Below are 19,034 nucleotides of genomic sequence, written 5' to 3'. Positions count from 1 at the left end.
GAGAACATGTAGTGTGTTTTGTTATACTTACACAACGTCCCGTTGCTGGCAGTGTAGACTGTGTGTGGTCACCTTGGAGGACCCTGGTCTCCGGCCTCCCTTCTTGACCTCTGTGCTCTCCCCAGGCAGTCCCATGGGACCCTTGGAAGCCACCCCGAGCCAGGCTGGGTCCTTCAGCCTCCTCCCACCTTCCCACATCCCAATGGGAACTTGGAGCAAATCTAGAAAGACGGAGGCCGAAGCCGTTGAAGAAAAGAGGCAATCAAGGGGTCCCAGGAAGCGTCGTGCTGTCATTCCTTCAGACCAATAGTTATTCAACTTCTTCCGTGTGTGTCACGCTCAGCCAGACACGGCGGTCTTCGTGACAGGGGAGACGTGTCCTGGCCCTGAAACCGTATTGGCTTCGACGATTCCACACGACTCGCAGAAAAGTCTACAAAGCTCTTGTGCTCTGGCTCTGCTTTAATACACCAAAGGGATACAGACGGAAATCAGCGAAACCCACAGGTGCGCGGCTCAGAGTCCCAGAGATGAGGTGTGAGTTTCCAGGTTCCAGGTCTCCAGGGACACGTGGATGGTTCTTACGTGGTCCGGCAGCCACGTGTGGCCACGTGCATGAAGTATGGCCAGCCGGGAACGCTCAGCTCGCCTTGGCGTCCGGGCGTTTTACTGGGGTCAGTCACGTCCGTGGAGGGTCCCCACGGCCCACCTGCGACAGTCAGCGGCCCCTACGAAGGGCAAGGCCCGAACCCATGTCCCAAACCAGGTCGTGACATGAACCCTGCATTGGGGGAACGGCCACAGGGAGACCCGCGTGGGAGGCTGGACGTTTCCAGAGTCGTGGCTGACTTTCCAGCAGTGGCCGAGGTGAGCGTGGGCACAAGCCAGGCCGGCTGAGTTGAGTCTTCCCCGTGGATGTGTGTTGTGAGCTCGTTCAAGCTCCGGAGACTCACATGGTGGAAAGATCCGGAACGTCGCTCCCAGCGGGAAAGGAAGTCAGACTCAAACTCAGTTTGAATTCAAACTTCTCCCTTGGTTCTGAGCCCTCACGGCCGAGACTCCACATCCTGTTTCCACCAAGGAGCCGCTTGAACCGGCCTCTCTTCCTCCCCACGCCCTTCGCCAAGGAAGGGGCGCGAGCCTGGGCCCCCCCCCCCCCCCCCCCCCCCGCAGCCCAGCATCCGATGATGCTCACCGTGACTCGTGGCCGGTGTGCGAGCCGCCCGTGTCCGTCCCCTGCTCTTCCCACTGCTAACGAGGGAGGGTCACCCGAGGGTCACCTTGGCATCGTCGTGGAGAGAGAGGCACCTGCGCAGAGCCAGCCCCTCCCTCCACGCGTCTGCCCCCATCCATCCATCTCTTGGCGGACACGACGCCTCCACTCCTCGGGGTCCAGATGACCCCCCCAAGGCCCCTCCTTGGGGACACGCAGGGCCGTGTGCATGTGTGCAGTCCCCGTGGCCTTTCCCTCTGGCCCCGCCGTGAGCTGCACCCCCGCTTCCCACCCGCTCTGCGGGGCTGGAACCCACGACCCCGTGAAGCTCGGAGGCACTGGGTGTCGGAGGGCCGGCCAGGGAAGGTCCCGCGGCCTGAGCAGAGGGACGGTCGGCAGCCAGCGCCAGCTCGGGAGGTGAGCGCGTCCGGGTGGACGCTGAGCGGGAGGGGCTCCTGGGGGACCGGGAGCGTGTCACCCCCCAGAGCCCACAGGCCCAGGACCCCCGACCAGGTGTCCTCACTGCCTGGAATGAGACCACAGCACAGGAAGGGGGCGGGCGCTGAGCAGAAACGGGAAGTCTCGGGGTGAAATGTCCCTGCAGTGCAATCACTGTCCCCACTTTCGACGCCGCACACAGCGTCCACGGACAGCGGCCAGATGGCGGAGCGCCGGGGAGCCGGGACACAGAGCAGATGGCCGGAGCAGAGGCTGCCGCCCTGGGGTAAGGAGGGGCCCATCCTGTGCGGGCCTCAAAGCTGCCCTGCGGCCGCTCCCGCCGCGGGTCCTCGAGCATCGGGGTGCGGGATGGGGGTGTCCAGGCGGTCGTGTGCACGCAGACGTGGGGAAGTTCCTAGGGCTCCCGGGGTCGGAAGGTCGGATCAGCCACGTCGCACGGGGACCAGGCTGGGCCCGAGGTGCACGCGGGGGCCACTTTGCACGTCCTCCCGAGGCTGGGATGCGTTTGCGAGTGGCGGCTGGGGGGCCCCTGGGTGACAGGCGTCCCTGGGTTGCCGGAGCTCGGTGACGGACAGCGTCCGTGGCCGGCGGCCTGGGGGTGCACAGCGGAGCCCATGCAGGGCTCGCCCGGGTCAGCAGCGTGACCTCCTCGCCCAGATGTAGCCGCCTGCATGCGCAGCGCAGGTTCCCGCAAAGGGGAAGAAACCGGGTCTGGTGCAAAGTGAAAGGAGAAGGGAAAGTGGTCGGCAGGGAACGCACAGAGGGCGGGGCTGTCGGGTCTGCATTCGCCCCAAACACGCGGCCGTCGTGTCCGCACACACAGGCAGAGGGCAGGTTGTAGGAAGGACCATGGCCTCGCGCAGACGGGGTCCCCCTTGGAGGCTCCAGCACCTCCTGGCTCAGGTGGACATGATGCCCGAACGTCGCCCCCGAGCCTGGAAAAGGGAGAATTTTCTACCATGTGCGTTTTGCCTCTTTTTAAGCAGTCAAGGCAAAGAGAAATTCGATGAAGCCGAGGCTCCCTGGGTGTCGTGTGCCCTGTGAGGCTGGTGGGAAGTGCCCCCGGGGCCGGGCGTGAGCGGGGAAGACGGGGACGCAGGTGGAAGGCGGCCTATGCTGTGCACACCCGGGAGCCGGAGAAATCACGGCGCAACTTACTTGACGCTTTGCCCAAAATACCCTCCGCGGGTTTGGCAACATCCTTGGCCAAAAGCCCCCGGGTGTGACTCACCGTCTAATTAAGGCAGCAGCCCAGCCGCCGGTCCCCATGCCCACCGGCCTGTGGGTACGTGATACCCCGGTCATTGGCTCTGGGATTTTTTTTAAAAGTCCAGTTTACAGAAGTGGATGACTTTGCTCCATCACGATGAGCAAGAAGAAGCAGGCAGGGCTCAGAGCGGGGGAAGCCGAATGGGGAACCTGTCAGGCCCAGGGGGGTTTCTGTGCAGTAACTCAGGGGCATTCGATCAACGCACGGGGAAGGGCTGTGCGTCCCCAGGCACCTGCTGCGTGCGCAGCCCCAAAGGAGGGGGAAATGGAGTCAAGAAGCTCGTGGGGGTGGATGCACCCCCCCGCCCCCCGCCCTGTAGCATCATGCGGCTCCCTCTTGATTCAGGGCAGCTCGGGTGCAAGCCCAGATCGCAGATGTGAAAATCAGGGCACAGAGGAGGTGGGAACAGCAAAGGCAAACGGGAGCCTCAGCCCAGACCAAGACCTGGTTTGCCCTGGGAGCCCCTGAGGTGTGGTGTGGACCCCCGCCTCAGTTCCCAGAACCCCCGAGAAGAGCCGGGAAGCGCAGGGTGCAGCAGGCTTCGGCCTCCCTGCAGAGGGAGGAAGCCAGGCACTTCCCCATGACGCTGGGCTGCAAGGTGCGTGGGAGGCAGGGACGTTGGGACAGGTCTGGTCTGCGGCTTTTATTTCCCTTTTTATACCTACTGGGGTGCCCTGCGTGGAGGGTGGGCTCGGGGAGGGTGGGAGGCAGGAAGCTGAGGCCAGATGTGCAACCTGGCCTGTGGAGGCGGCTGGATTCTGTATCTGTGGGCTCGAGCCGGAGAAACGGGTGCAGAGCAGGGGTCAAGGGGCTGGGCTTCGGGACAAGCCAGTCGACCTCAATACACAGGCCACACGTCACTGCCCTGGGTGAGTGGGGAGGAGGCAGCTGGTGAGCAAATGTGCGGAAGGAGCCCCACGGCTCCGAGGTCTGTGGGGTCGGATCAGTGGGCTGGGGGCCCCGTAGGGAGGGGCCTCCGGGCAGAGTTGGAAATGGAGGCGCCAAATGTGCTGAACTAGCCACGCATGGAAGGGAGACACTCGTTTCGGGTGGGAGCCGAGCTGCAGAGGGGCCTGGATGGAGAGGAAGAGCCGTGCACAGGGGCCGGCTGGGAGGAGGCGGCCGCAAAGCAGACACTGGACAGGACAAAATGGGAAGGAACTTGGTGAAGGAGATGCCTGAGAGGGAGAGGGGAGGGAGGGGGGAACAGGGAAAGAAAGAGGAAGGAAGGAAGGAGGGAAGGAAGGAAGGAGAGAAAGAAAGAAAGAAAGAAAGAAAGAAAGAAAGAAAGAAAGAAAGAAAGAAAGAAAGAAAGAAAGAAAGAAAGAAGGAAAATCATTGGTAGATAGGTAGAGAGAGAGATATGCACAAATAGATAAATGGATGCATTGATGAATGTATGCATGGATGGATACATGGATGCATGGGTAGAAAGAAAGAAAGACAGATGAAGGAAGGAAGAAATTGGGAGGGAAGGAAAGGAAGGAAGGAAGGAAGGAAGGAAGGAAGGAAGGAAGGAAGGAAGGAGAAAGAAAGAAAGAGAGACAGAGAGAGAGAGAAAGAAAGAGAGAGAGAGAAAGAGAGAAAGAAGGAAGGAAGGAAGGAATGAAGGAATGAAAGAAAGAAAGAAAGAAAGAAAGAAAGAAAGAAAGAAAGAAGGAAGGAAGGAAGGAAGGAAGACTTAAGAAAGAAAGAGAAGGAAAGAAAGAGAAGGAAGAGAAAGCAGAAGGAAGGAAGGGAAGGAGGGAGGAAAGAAAGGAGGAAAAGAAAGATGGAGGGAAGGAAAGAGAGAAGGAAAGAACGAAAAAGGGAAAAAGGAAGGAGGGAAGAAGTGAAGGAAGGAAGGGAGAAAGGAAGGAAGCGACAGAAGAAGGAAGGGAGGGAGGAGGGAAAGAACGAAGGAAGGGAGAAAGTATGGACGCCGTGAGGGATGACAAACAGGAAGGAGGGACCCAGGGAGGGAAGTAAAGAAAGATGGAATGAGGGAAGGAGGGAGGGGAGACGTGAAGGCAGGACGAAGAAGGTAAAGAAGGAAGGAACATAGAAAGGATGGAAGGAGGAGGGAAGAGAAATGGGAGGGAAGGAAGGAAGTTTGCGGCTGTTCCGTCAGCCCCCAGGGAGTGTTTAGAAAAGATAAACTCTATAAACGCAAAGAAATTACAGAAAATGGGATCATGTGTGATGAGAGACAGAGACGAACCTCCCAGAAACGATAAGGCGTTAAAAGGATGAGGTCACAGGGAACACAAAGACACGAAGAACAATGGAGGCAGTAAGTGGCTGAGACGGAGAGAAATAGTTAGAGACATAAGACCCTCATGACACGTGACAACAGCAATAGCCAAGGAAAGACCCCAGCAAAACTACGACCAGGGAGATGGTGAGCAGACCCTAAGACCCCACCCCAAACCCAAACATAGCATCAGGTATGTCCTGTTGCGTGCAGCTTTAGGTGACCAGAGCCCTTTGCTTTTGTCCTTATGTGTTGAAAAAGTTTGTAATAGACTTTGTTTTTTTAAGAACAGTTTTAGGTTTACAGAGACATTCAAGTCAAAAGTACAGCGAATTCCTTTATATATGTTTCCCCTTGAACCTAGTTTACCTCATGATTAATATTCGGCATCAGTGCGGCTCAGCTGTTATAATCGACGGGCCAATATTGATACACGATTATTGATTAAAGCCCACGGTTTACATCAGAGTAACTCTGGGTGTTGGACATTCTTTGAGTTTGGACAGATGTATAATGATAGGGATCCACCATTATAGTATGATATCAGAGTAGTTTCACTGCCCTAAAAACCTATGCTCCACCTGTCCGTCGGCCCCCCTCCAAAGCCCTGGCGACTATTAAGTTTTTTCTGACTCCATAGTTTTTCTTTTTCCAGAATGTGATAGAATTTGAATCAATATAGGATGTAGCATTTTCAAGCTGGCTTCTTTCACTTAGTCAATAATTTAAACTCCTCCATATCTCTCTGTGCACTTACCACTTTTTATTTTCGACTTTTTTTAATATATGCTTTTCTATGGTTGCAAAACTCAAGTTTAAATAAAAAAGTTTAAAAAAGAGAGAGAAACCTCCAAAAATTGATATTACCACAATGGAAACCTGGCCTATCACTTCTTTTTCTACTCCTCCCAAATCCATTCTAATTATTAAGACAGAGTCAGAGCGTGTGTCAACTATACTCCTATTAAAAATATTTTTGGGGTGCCTTGGGGACTCAGCTAAGTGTCCAACTTCAGGTCAGGTCACGATCTCATGGTTTGTGAGTCTAAGCCGCAGACTGGGCTCTGTGCTGACAGCTCAGAGCCTAGAACCTGCTTTGGATTCTGTGTCCCCCTCACTCTCTGTCCCTCCTCCACTCATACTCTGTCTCTGTCTCTCTCTCAAAAATAAACAGAAAAAATCTTTTTAATTAAAAAATTAAATTTTTTTATAAAAATTTAAAAATGAAAAATATATGAACAAAAAAAGAGTCAGAATAGTGAGAAACCAATACAAGTGGGTGTCATTTTTTCCCAAGTACTGTGACCTATCAGCCGTGGCTTCAAGACTCATCCGAACCATGAGCGAAGCCTGAAACAAGGCGGATGTGTGAATTCGTAGGTGGATTCACGGGACACTGGTAAATCTCCATCCACGCCGTGTGGGGGTATCGTTTTGCAACCCGCCTCTCACAGGAAGCGGATTCTGGAGAAAAGAGAAGTTGGCGAGTGAGTTCCTGGTTTCTTGGTCATGCGGGGTGTGGACTAGGTAGACAGCCCGGGCCATTCTCTGCAGGTGGAACTGGAATCCCCTTGGGGAAGGGTTGGGGAGCCTGTGCTCCACCGAGACCCCGGTCAGAGAGGGTCCAGTCGTGTCCTGGAGGCCAACCGTGTGGACCCAGGGTCCAGTAGCCTGGATGCAGCCCTGATTGTCTGTCTCCACTGTTGTTCTGTGTGCAACATGCCCGTCACATCGATGCCCGCCCTGGACTCATCCCTGAGCCCTAGAGAGTGAGTGCATCATGGTACCTTGGTGGACAGAATAACATCCCGAGAGAGTGTACCTCCCGATCTCAGCATGGTGGACGCTATAATGGCCACGGAGACGTCCACTTTCTCCACCAGACTGCAGACCGGAATGAAGCCAGAGCATGTGGTCACCTTACCCCAGGGACTCGGCAGACACCGGGTGGGCTGGAGCCCGTGTTGTGGCTACAGCACATGCCCTTGGGTCTGGGGACCCCCTGAGGCTGGTTGTAACCTGCTGACCCTGCGCACCCAGCAGTGACCCCTGAGGAATCCTGCCCTCATGAGAGCTGATTTCCTGAGTGTGCCTGTCCCCTCCCCCAGGGCTTCCTCATCCTCTCGGCCACCCCCCGGGACCCCTGGTGATGACCATCCTGTTCTGCATGCTGCTGGACCCCGTGTTACTCCTGACTCAGGGGCGCCACGGTAAGAGTGTGAACGTGTGTGGCCCTTTCCGGCCACCTCTTGTCCGTGTCCTCTGTGTCTGGGGACACATCCTGACTGACATGTGAGTCCAACTGCATTTCATGCCTGTTTATCGGGCCACCCGTCGCCACTTAGGGAAGGATAAAAGTGGACAAATTCACTCGGGTTTGGGGGGACAGTGGTGAGGGTCCCTAGGATATACGGGGCTGACTGGGACGTGGGTAACAAAACGGTGCTGGTCAGACACGTGGGGAATGGGGACCCCGCCGGATGGTCAGGACTTGGGGAAGAGCGGCCATGTCCCTGGAGCGTGGAGACGCAGGTAAGGAGACCAGGTAAGGACACTGGGAACCCCCACCGTTCCCCAGGGGACGTTCTCCGCGAACACTCCCAGGGTCGGGGATACACTTCCTCAAAATACACTTGGCTTGTGCGACTTTTGACCGACCTCTTGAGGGCAGACGTGCTATTGCTCAATTCAGTGCCATTGGACGCCAAGAAATGGAGACGTTCGGGGACGTGCTGGTGACCGTGGCTGGCGACAGGCAGAGCCGGGACTCGGACTCATGTGTGTCGTTCTAAAAGGGGCTCTGATCTGAAGGTGTAGACGAGGTCCACGCATCCGTCTTGGCCAGCCTGAGAAAGGAGAGAGGGGGTTGGTGAACACGGTCTCCACACCCTCCGTGCAGAGGACCTCGGGGCATTTTCACGGACTTGCACAAAGTCTGTAGCGTCCAGCACGGCCTCATCGTGTGCGTCGCGTGTGATGAATGCCGCTCACTCCGAGTCCGGGGTCCAGGGATGGGCACAAGCGGGTTCGGTCCAGGCAGGAGAGGTTCCTTCGGCATATCTGTGTCATCGGATGTCTGTTGACCATTGAAGGCTTTCTTGGTTGGGCGTGAGCCCGAGGGCATATGCAGCTTTCGGGGTCCCCACAGCCCAAGACCAAACCCCACAAACGCCTTCGGGATGGACGACCGTTACCGTCTGTGCCGGGAAAGGAGGAGAACATGTGCAGGAAAACAAGCGGGTGCCTGGGAGGGAGGAGGGTCAAGAAACTCGGGACGTAAGCGAGTCAGGTTCAGGCCGTGGAGACTGGGAGAGAGGCGGGCGGTCTGCGTGCGGTGGGGCGGGAGCCGGATAACGGCGGATGTGGGTGTGCGGCACCAACCACGTGGGCTGAGAGACTCAATATACAAACAGACAGTGGCAGAGGTCTGGCCCACGAACCCACAGCAACTGCCCAGGGGACCAGCCCCTCATCTTTGGGGACCAGCCCCTCGTCTTCGGGGACTAGACCCTCATCTTTGGGGACCAGCCCCTCGTCTTCGGGGCCTAGACCCTCACCTTTGGGGACCAGCCCCTTGTCTTCAGGACCAGCCCCTCGTCTTTGGGGACCAGCCTCTCCTCTTCAGGGACCAGCTCCTCTCTTCGGGGACCAGCCCCTCATCTTTGGGGACGAGACCCTCATCTCCCAGGACCAGCCCCTCCTCTTCCGGGACAAGCCTCTCCTCTTCAGGGACCAGTTCCTCTCTTCGGGGACCAGCTCATCATCTTTGGGGACCAGCCTGTCATCTTCTGGGACCAGCCCCTCCTCTTTGGGGACGAGACCCTCATCTTCAGGACCAGCCCTTCATCTTCTGGGACCAACCCCCCATCTTTGGAGACCAGCCCCTCATCTTTGGGGACCAGCCCCTCATCTTCTGGGAGCAGCCCCTCATCTTTGGGGACCAGGCCCTCATCTTTGTGGACAAGACCCTCATCTCCCGGGACCAGACCCTCCTCTTCCGGGACCAGCCACTCGTCTTCTGGGACAAGCCTCTCCTCTTCAGGGACCAGTTCTTCTCTTCGGGGACCAGCTCATCATCTTTGGGGACCAGTCCCTCGTCTTCAGGGACCAGCCCCTCCTCTTCGGGGACCAGCCCCTATCTTTGGGGACCAGTCCCTCGTCTTCAGGACCAGCCCCTCGTCTTCAGGACCAGCCCCTCGTCTTCGGGGATGAGACACTCATCTTTGGGGACCAGCCCCTCATCTACAGGACCAGCCCCTCGTCTTCGGGGACCAGCCCATCATCTTCCGGGACCAGCTCCTCATCTTTGGGGACAAGACCCTCATCTCCCAGGACCAGCCACTCCTCTTCCGGGACCAGCCCCTCGTCTTCCGGGACCAGCACCTCCTCTTCCGCGACAAGCCCCTCCTCTTCCGGGACCAGCCCCCTCCTCTTCCGGGACCAGCCCCTCGTCTTCCGGGACCAGCACCTCCTCTTCCGCGACAAGCCCCTCCTCTTCCGGGACCAGCCCCCTCCTCTTCCGGGACCAGCCCCTCGTCTTCCGGGACCAGCACCTCCTCTTCCGGGACCAGCCTCTCCTCTTCAGGGACCAGCCCCTCCTCTTCGGGGACCAGCCCCTATCTTTGGGGACCAGCCTCTCATCTTTGAGGACCAGCTCCTCATCTTCAGGACCAGCCCCTCGTCTTCGGGGACGAGACCCTCGTCTTTAGGAACAGCCCCTCGTCTTCTGGGACCAGCCCCTCATCTTTGGGGACCAGCCCGTCATCTTTGGGGACCAGCCCGTCATCTTCTGGGACCAGCCACTCGTCTTCCGGGACCAGCCCCTCCTATTCCGGGACAAGCCCCTCCTCTTCTGGCAGCAGCCCCTCCTCTTCCGGGACCAGCCCCTCCTCTTCCGGGACCAGCCTCTCCTCTCTCAGGACCAGCCCCTCCTCTTCCGGGACCAGCCTTCCTGGAACATCCGGTCCCAAATGTCCGGGTCGTGATCCCTGAGTGACAGCGTCCCTACCTTCTGACACCACTTCCGCGTCAGGACCAACCAGGGGAAGCCGGGTCCGCTGTCCCGACCTATCACAGGGGGCGCCCTGCTTCCAGGGAGCCGCCCACACGCCCCCCAGACCCGCAGCCTCTGCGCAGGGCGCAGCCCAGGGGCCCCTCCTGACCTCTGAGAAGCCGGCCGCCCCTCCCACGAGTGTGTGACAAAGGCCGCGGGGGCCACCAAGTCCCTCAGCGTGGAAGCTCACCGTAAACAGTCTGTGCTCGTTTTCACCCGGTCGGTCGTGACTCACATACACAGTAGGCTCCTGCACACGGAGAAAAGGCACGGAGGTCCAGGCAGGCGGCGGCGATGGGCAAGGGGGCAGGTTCTGAGGCCGTGCCAATGCCCTGGGGCCACTCGGGGCGGGACGGGGGAACGGCACAGCGTGGCCCAGCCTGGATCTTTGCTTACACGACCCGGGATGGCTCAGCTGGTGTGGGGCGAAGACGCGAAAGCAGGTAATTTCTGAATCCGCGGGCACATCTTTCAGATCCCCCAGCCGTGGAAGGGGTCCCCGGCCTACAGATGAAGTTCGACCCCAGGACGATGGAACTGAGCTGGGACTGCGCAGAAAACACTACGTCCCTCGAATGCGTGATGATCCACGAGGAGAAAGGAGAGATCAGACGGCAGGTAAGGTGGAGTCGACCGTCCGTCACGGGGCCCTCGCCCATGTCCGGGAGGTGCCCGGTGGCCTGATTCCCTGGGGGCCTCGGCAGCTCCTTGGAGAATGTCTTAACCCCAAAAGAAAAGGGGGTGCAGGGCACCCAGGGGAGGATGCCCAGCTCCAGGCTCCTATGGGGTGACACTGGGTGGGACCCTGGGAAAGCTCTGCCGCCCTAGGAGGGACTCGGGAGGCGAGCCAGCGGGTCGGTGCACCCAGCGCAGCAAGGTTAGCTTCCAGTCGGGCACGCGATGCTTCTGGAACTTCCAAGGAAGAAGTGGTCTCAGTCCCGAGTGTTCGATGAGAACACAGGCAGCGGACTCACTGGGCAGAACGTACACGTGAGGCCTGTGAGTGGCTGAGGGCGATGACATAGGACAAGAAAACACAATTGACACGGAACAGCGTGTGTTAATCTCCGTGGCGTTGAGAATGATGACGGATGTCGATGCTCGGAGTTCGGGCCCATCGGCGTCACCTGGAGCTTTGTGACAAATGCAGACCCCACGCTGCCACCTGCATCACACGCAGCCAGAATCTGCGTTAAAAAATTGTTTTTTACATGTATTTAGTTTTGAGGGACAGAGAGAGACAGCGTGAGCAGGGGAGGGTCAGAGAGAGAGGGAGTCACAGAATCTGAAGCAGCTCCAGGCTCCGAGCTGTCAGCACAGAGCCCAACGTGGGGCTCGAACCCACGAACCGCGAGGTCATGACCTGAGCCCCCCAGGCGCCCCCAGAAGCTGCATTTTAACAAGACCCCTGTGACTTAGGGCCACCCTGAAACAAGGCCTCTCTTCCGCTCTCTAAACAACACTACCGGCTGCCAGATCGAGTCCCACGCACACGTTGGCACGCCAACGCCCACTCACACAAGGTACCCGGGTGGTGGCGGCTTCACGGGGTCGGGGGGCCAGCAAACAACACCGAGATGAGAAGGAAAAGAAGGGCTTCCTAATGCGCTGATTGGTTGCATCTTTTTAGCTCAAGAACAAAGAATGTCACTGCAAGTTTCTGGATTATTCTCTCCATGGGGGAGTCACGTTCATGGTTAAAGTCAATACCACCCAAGGACTGATTACAGAAAAACTGGTGTACACTAACCCAGGTAGGGAAACCATGACGGTGATCTTTCTGCCCATTCTTAGCCTCAAGGTAGATCCCGTCCGTTTTTTCCAGCTTTACTGAGATATTGCTGACCCATAGGCGGTGTATAAATTCAAGGTATACAACTTCAAATTTTGATAAAAACACATTGATAAATAATTGCTGCAATTAAGCTATGATCCCTTCCTCCGACTTTTGGAAACCACCGTTCTTTTCCGTTTCTATGAGTTTTGACCATTTCACACCCCACATACAGGCACTCCCAATTTTCTCTTTCGTGTCTGACTTCACTCACTCAGCATAACGCCTTTCACGTTTTCATCCACGTTCATCCACGTTGCCTCAAATGGCAGGATTGCCTTCTTTATGTAAGTGAATACTATTCCACTCTGTGTATTCGCCATGCCTTCTTGATCCATCCATTCAACGACACCCTTGAGGTCGTTTTCCGCACGCTCGTTGGCTATTGTGAGTCGGGCCACAATGACCATGGGGTGCGTATATCTTTTGCGGATACAGATTTCGTTTCCTTTGGGTATAGACCCCAAAGTGGGCTTGCTGGGTCATACGAGAGTTCTGTTCTGAATATTTAGGGGAACTTCCTAATTTCTCCCCCGTGGCCGCACTGACTTACACCCCCTCAGCCAGTGCCCACGGCTCACCTTTCTCCACATCCCCTCCCGTATTTATCTCTAGCCTCTCTCATAAGAGCCGCGTAGCGGGCGTGAGACGATAGCCCGCTGTGGCTTCGATTTGCATTTCTTTAAGACGAGTGATGATGAATATCTTCCCATGTAGCTGTTGGCCGTTCCTATGCCTTTTTCTGAAAATGTCTGTTCAGATCCTTTGCCCTATTCAGCTTGTTGAATTACTTTTATTTTAAGTCATCTCTACCCCCAACCAGGGGCTCAAACTCACAGTCCCCAGGTCTAGAGTCACCTGCTCTGCCAGCTGAGCCAGCCAGGCACCCTGGAATTATTTTCTTTTTTTAAATTTTTTTAATGTTTTATTTATTTCTGAGAGAGAGAGAGAGAGACAGCGTGAGCAGGGGAGGGTCAGAGAGAGAGGGAGACACAGAATCCGAAGCAGCTCCAGGCTCTGAGCTGGCAGCACAGAGCCCCACGCGGGGCTCGAACCCACAAACCGTGAGATCATGACCTGAGCCAAAGTCGGACGCTTAACAAACTGAGCCCCCCCAGGCGCCCCGTGGAATTATTTTCTTAATTCCCTTCCTAAACAGCTCGCTGTTAGATTATACAAATACGGCTGATTTCTGTCTGTTGATTTTGTATCCAGCATCTTTATTACATTTATTTACTGGCTCTGATGAGAGTGTTTTTGCTTCTTTGTTTAGTGTTCAGGCATTTCTACACATATGATCATATTATGAAGAAACAGAGATAATCTTATTTCTTTTTTAATTCGAATACCTTTATTTCTTTTTCTTGTCTAATTGCTCTGGCTAGGAGTCCCCACACTATGTTTAAACTGAGGCGGTGAGAGTGCAAACATTTGCCTTGTTTCTTACCTTCTAAGGTAAGCTTTCCATTTTTTCCCCTTGCTCTTCGCTATGGTGTTTTCATGTGTGTCCTTTATTGTGTTGAGGCCAATTCCTTCTTTGCCTATTTTATCGGGAGTTTTTTTTTTTAATCATGAATGGATACTGTTTTTTTTTTATCATCAATGGATACTGAATTTTGTCAAAGACATTTTCTATAGTGACGGAGACAATCACGTGTTTCTTTCTGGTTTCATTCTCTTCGTGGTGCAACTCATTCATTGATTTGCATATATTTAACCATTTCTGCCTGCGGGGGGGGGGGAATTCCATTCGGTCATGACTTGCCATCTGTTTAGTGCGCCGTTGGATCTGCATGCTAGCATTTTGTTCACGGTTTTTGCCTCTGTGTTTCTTAGGATACCTGGAGGCGGTTTTCGTTCCTTCTGTCTTTGTGTGACTTTGTTCTCAGGGTGATCTCATCTTTATCAAGTGAATTTGGGGGGCTCCTGGGGGGCTCGCTCAGTTAAGCATCTGACTCTTGATTTCGGCTCAGGTCGTGACCTCACAGTTCACGCGTTTGAGCCTTGCGTCAGCATGGAGCCTGCTTACATTCTCTCTCTCCATCTTTCTCTGTCCCTTCCTACCTCTGTCTCTCTCTAAATAAACAATTAGCTTAAACAAAAAATTAAGGGAATTTGGAAGTGTTTCCTCTTCTATTTTTTGGACATGTTTAAGAAGGATCGGAATGAACCACTCTTTGAATGTGCGGTAGACGTTCCGACGGTGCAGCCACGTGGTACACTCCCACGGCTGCTCCGTGTCCGTGTCTTCGCAGGTGGGGAGGACACCGCGGCCCAAAACTTCTCCTGTTTTATCTACAACGTGAGCTTCATGAACTGCACTTGGGCGAGAGGTCCGGCGGCTCCTGAGGACGTGCAGTATTTTTTGTATATTCAAAACTCAAAGTAAGTGTGGGGCCCACGTGGGCCCCCGGAAAAGCACAGTGTGGGCGCGGCCAGGCCTGTTCTCTGAACGCTTTCAATCTTCTAGGAAAAAAGTTGTACAAGAGTGTCCTCAGTACATAGAAGCCTCCGGAACCCACGTGGGGTGTTACGTGAACGACCTGTCATGGTTAAGTTTCTACAACTACTTCCTGGTGAACGGTACCAGCCGACACATCGGAATCCAGTTCTTCGATTCGATTCTGTCCACGAAGAAAATAGGTGAGGACAATGTCCGTCCCACGGCGGGGAGTGAGCCGGATGGAATTTCTTGGAAACCTGCCTACCTTTCCTGGGGCTGCTGTGAACCCCCGGCCGCGAACTGGGACGTTTGGAAGAAGGGAGGTGTGTTCTCTCCGGGTTCTGGAGGCCTGAGACCCCGAGTCCACCTGTTGCTATCGGTCCTTCCTTCTAGAAGGTGGCCAAGTAAGGGTGCCAGCAGCCCGTCTACTCTGAATCAATCCCACGTGCTGGAAAGATGTGCTGGGGCTCCCCCGTGGGGTGGGGGTGGGGGCTCTTCCCCAGCCCCCCAGAGCCCAGGTCCTCGCACCCGCACAACCTGGACACGCAGCGAATTTCCACGCAGTCACACACGGAAGCCCGTCCGTGACCAAGGGGGACATTCGACCAGGAAGTGGGGGTTAATTCTGGCTCCTTTGCAGAAGCCACAGCTTTCTCTTGCCTTTTGGGGGGGGGACCCCATTGACAAACCGTCCCCGGGGTGCATCTCCGGACAGCACGCCAAAGCTCCCGTGGCCAGGACGTGGCCACCTTCCTTCGGAGGGGGTCCCCACCTTCTTTTCTTTCCTCCCCATGTTTCTAGTATTTTTATTTAACCCTGGAAGGCGCAGTATTATTGCAAATTTCGGGAGTCTGACTCCACAGGAGGCTTGGGTCTCCGACCCCGTCGGTGGCCCCCGGGCTGACCAAACCCTTGGAATTTCCCGGGGGGATGAGCCCTGAATGTGCCTTTTGTTATGTGAACCAGGCGATTGCGGAAAAGCAGAACTGGCTGGGGGCCGGTTACCGTGGAAACAGCCAGGCATTGGTGGCTTTGAACTTGAAGTGCTTTCCTGTGACTTTGCTGGGGGCGGGGATGGGCGGGGGGCTGGGTGGGTTTCCTGATGGGATCGCGTCCCCCCCGCCCCCCGGGGGTGAGGAATGAGCCCAGGCCTCGGGCTCAGACCAGAGACACAGGGGATCCTGGGTGCAGCCCAGCGCGCGAGGTCCGTTCTCTGTGGAAGGACCCGGGGCCCTGGTGGTTGAGGTCGCGCATCCTGTCCCCCCCTCGGAAGCCACGCCCTCAGGTCCCCATGGGGGCCCCGTCCCCGCGCACCCCCGTTAGTGCCCTGCCCTCGCTGGGGGCTCCCGGGCCCCTCCCCGCAGCCCCCGCGTGGCCAGCCCTGCTCGCCAGCCCGGGTCCCCTTCGGTCCCGTCCCCAAGGGAGAACGCGGGGACCCACGACGGGCGCCTCCCGGTGACCCCTAGGGGCCGGCGCGGCGGCGCGGCGGGCAGACGCGGGTGTGACCCCGGTGTGTCCTGGGCCTGGTTGCAGAGGTGTACAGCGCGCCCCGCAACGTCTCCGTGAACTGCAACGCGTCCCACTGCCTGGTGGCCTGGGGGAGGCCGCGCACCCGCCAGGCCCTGTCCGCGCGCGACTTCAAGTATCAGCTGCACATCGAGAAGCAGGCGAGCCCGCGGGGGGGGGGGCACGGGGGGAAGGGCGCGAGGGGGCGGGGGGGGCGGGCGGGGNCGGGAGCGGCGGGGTGAGGGGCGGGCAGGGCGGCCGCGCCGCCGGAGGGCGAGGGTGGGGGGAGGGGCGTCCAGCCTTCGAGAGCCTTCGGGAAGCCTTTGGGAAGCAGGGACGCGGGAGGGCGCAGGGGCGGGCAGGGGGCGGGCAGGGGGCGGGGAGGGGCGTCCAGCCTCGGAGACTTCCGGGAGCCGGAGGGCGGGCGGGGGGCGAGGGGCGTCCAGCCTCAGAACCTTCGGGGAGCTGGGGAGCTGGGGAGCTGGGACGCGGGAGGGCGCGGGGTGCGGGAGCGGGGTGGGCGGCGCGCGGAGGGGGCCCTGGGCAGGAGGGGCGCCGCCGGGACCAGCCCCACACGCGGGCACACCCCCAGCTGGACCCTGAAGGCCTTCGGGTGTGGAGACGCGCAAGCAGAGGCAGGGAAGTCGGGCCTCCCCCTCCCTGTGCACCCGGACCCGGTGTAGACGAGGGGGACTCTCTCCATGTGCACCCGGACCCAGTGTAGACGAGGGACACTCCGTGCACACCCGGACCCAGTGTAGATGAGGGGGACTCTCTCCGTGCGCACCCGGACCCAGTGTAGACGACGGGGACTCTCTCCGTGCGCACCCGGACCCAGTGTAGACGACGGGGACTCTCTCCGTGCGCACCCGGACCCAGTGTAGACGACGGGGACTCTTTCCTCCATGACCACCCGCACACAGTGTAGACAAGGGTTAACCCTCTCCTCCACATCTACGTGTACCCAGTGTAGACAAGACGACAGTCCTCTCCATGACCACCTGGGCCCTTATTTGGACCCGTCAGCATCTGCGTTTGAGCCCACGGCATGATCGGGACACGTTTTCCCTTGCTGAGGACGAATCCTTGCCTCCGTCCCTCTGGGAGCACGTGACTGGAGGCGAAGGCGGTGCCCTCATGTAGCCCTGACTGTTGGGGGGACCCTTGACTGCACTCACAGGGGACCCCGGAAGAAAACTGTAACAATCTTCCAAGTGCAAACAAGTAAACCGAGTCCTGTTTGTCTTTTCTTTCTAGAACAAGGAACACACTGGAAATCAACTGGTGAGTTAAAACTCTGACTCAGAATATTCCTTTGAGGGTTAAACCGGTTTGTTCCTTCAAAGCACCTCTACTGGGAGACCCTCGATGTCCTAAGTCCCGGGGACACTGTGACCCCAGTACCGTCCTCTGTCCCATGGGCGTTAACTCGGTTAACATCTCTGCTCATATCACTCATATACACGCAGTGATTTTGGGACCCTCTCCCTGAAAAGTCTTTAATGCACAGGACACACGTCGATTTCACAAAGGTCGATTTCACCCTTCTAGATGGTTCTGAGGCCCGGCACCGTGAGGAAAGGGTCGAGCTCAGAAGCAAACTTTCCAGGGCGGTACCCTTGAAAAGGATCGCCCTGGGCCCTTCTTTCCGGAACACGGGACACCCCGGTTTCAAACTCTTCTCTTCTGTCCAAAGATCGACGTGTCCGGGGACTTGGAAAATAAATACAACTTCCCGTGTCCGGAGCCAAGAGCCAAGCACACTGTCAAGATTCGGACCTCGGACGCCCGGGCCGAGCGGTGGGGCCCCTGGAGTCAGCCCCTGGAGTTCGGTACGTGCCTCTCCGAGCCCGGACCCGGGGGTCCTTGCTGCCTCCCGAACCGGCCACTCCAGCCGGAAATGGTCCATCACTCCTGGTCCGATGCTCTTTGCAAGGTGACTTTGTTCAAGCCCTATATGCCTGGAAAAGTGTGTTTTGGGGGGTTCATTTTTATTAATTTATTTTTTTCCATGTATGTATGTATTTGGTCCCTTTTTATTTGTTAGGGGCTTAAAATTTATTTGCTTATTTATATGGTGCGTTTTTTAAAAATTCATTTTGGGGTGCCTTTTCTTTAATGTTTTTGAGAGGGGGCGGTAGAGAGCACATGAGCGGGGAAGGGGCAGAGAGAGAGGGAGACACAGAATCTGAACCAGACTCCAGGCTCTGGGCTGTCAGCACAAAGCCCGACGCGGGGCTCGATCCCACGAACCGTGAGGTCATGACCTGAGCCGAAGTTGGGTGCTGAACCCACTGAGCCCCCCAGGTGCCCGTTTCATGACCATTTGTAAATCAGATGGTGCCAGTGTGAGAGCACTTTAGGGGAAGGTTTCCGGATGGATGCCTGGCGACTCCCCCTCCCGCCCTGAGCCTTGCTGCTCAGCGGCCAGCTGGCAAGGGAATGCCCGGCCCTGTGCTCCCCGTCGGTCCTAAGGGGTACACGCTGTGCCCCCTGTCTCCCCAGGCTCCACGAAACCCGCAGCCAGCTTTGTGCACGTCTACGTGCTGGTGGTGCTGGGGACCCTCGTCTGTGCCCTGATTCTCAGCTGCGTTCTGAAAAGGTAACGGCAGTAGCGGGTTGGACGGAGCCCCCAGATCCCACTGGTGTGCGAGCCGCCCGGGGCCTCGTGGGGACCAGGGGACCACCTCAGTGCCCCCCGCGTCCCGGTTGGGCGTCCAGCGCTCATCTCCCGCGGGGCTAACTGCGCGGGAACGCGGCCCAAGGACAAGGGGGGGACGCCGGCCGGCCGCACGCACCCCGGTTCCCCGGGCACCCTGGACCCGGGAGCCCAAGGGAACAGCGGCAGCCGCTGCCGGAACAGAGACAGAGCGCGTGCCTTGCACAGGGACACTTATCGTAATGAAAGGCTGTTTGAGTTTCCTGTGGCCGCAGGAAACAAATGACCACAAGCCAGATGGCTACAAACAGCAGAAATTAATCATCTCCCAGCTCTGGAAACCAGAGTCTGAGGTCCAGGCAAG

At 57.2% G+C, this 19,034-nt stretch overlaps 1 protein-coding gene across 8 annotated transcripts; it reads left to right on the top strand.

The window, feature by feature from the left end:
* The first annotated feature begins 1,851 nt into the window (after positions 1-1,851).
* On the top strand, positions 1,852-19,034 carry LOC120240562 (granulocyte-macrophage colony-stimulating factor receptor subunit alpha-like). 8 transcript variants are annotated; one of them, XM_039245311.1, is made up of 12 exons: positions 1,852-1,937; positions 6,556-6,662; positions 7,284-7,385; positions 10,704-10,846; positions 11,859-11,982; positions 14,318-14,447; positions 14,533-14,705; positions 16,039-16,172; positions 17,269-17,295; positions 17,708-17,843; positions 18,517-18,613; positions 18,946-19,034. In XM_039245311.1, the coding sequence occupies exons 1-12, from the start codon at positions 1,909-1,911 to the stop codon at positions 18,989-18,991; spliced, it is 1,248 nt and encodes a 415-aa protein (XP_039101242.1). In that variant the 5' UTR covers positions 1,852-1,908; the 3' UTR covers positions 18,992-19,034. The 8 variants fall into 8 exon arrangements, with proteins under 8 accessions (XP_039101242.1, XP_039101241.1, XP_039101244.1 ...); XM_039245310.1 differs by having other exon boundaries at positions 18,899-19,014; XM_039245313.1 differs by lacking the exon at positions 6,556-6,662 and having other exon boundaries at positions 18,899-19,014.

This window comes from Hyaena hyaena, unplaced genomic scaffold (genome assembly GCF_003009895.1).
Source record: "Hyaena hyaena isolate Hyena2069 unplaced genomic scaffold, ASM300989v1 scaffold_259, whole genome shotgun sequence".
Classification (NCBI taxonomy): Eukaryota; Metazoa; Chordata; class Mammalia; order Carnivora; family Hyaenidae; genus Hyaena; species Hyaena hyaena.
The sequence above is the reverse complement of the archived record's forward strand: the minus strand, read 5'-3'. Positions and strand labels throughout refer to the sequence as shown.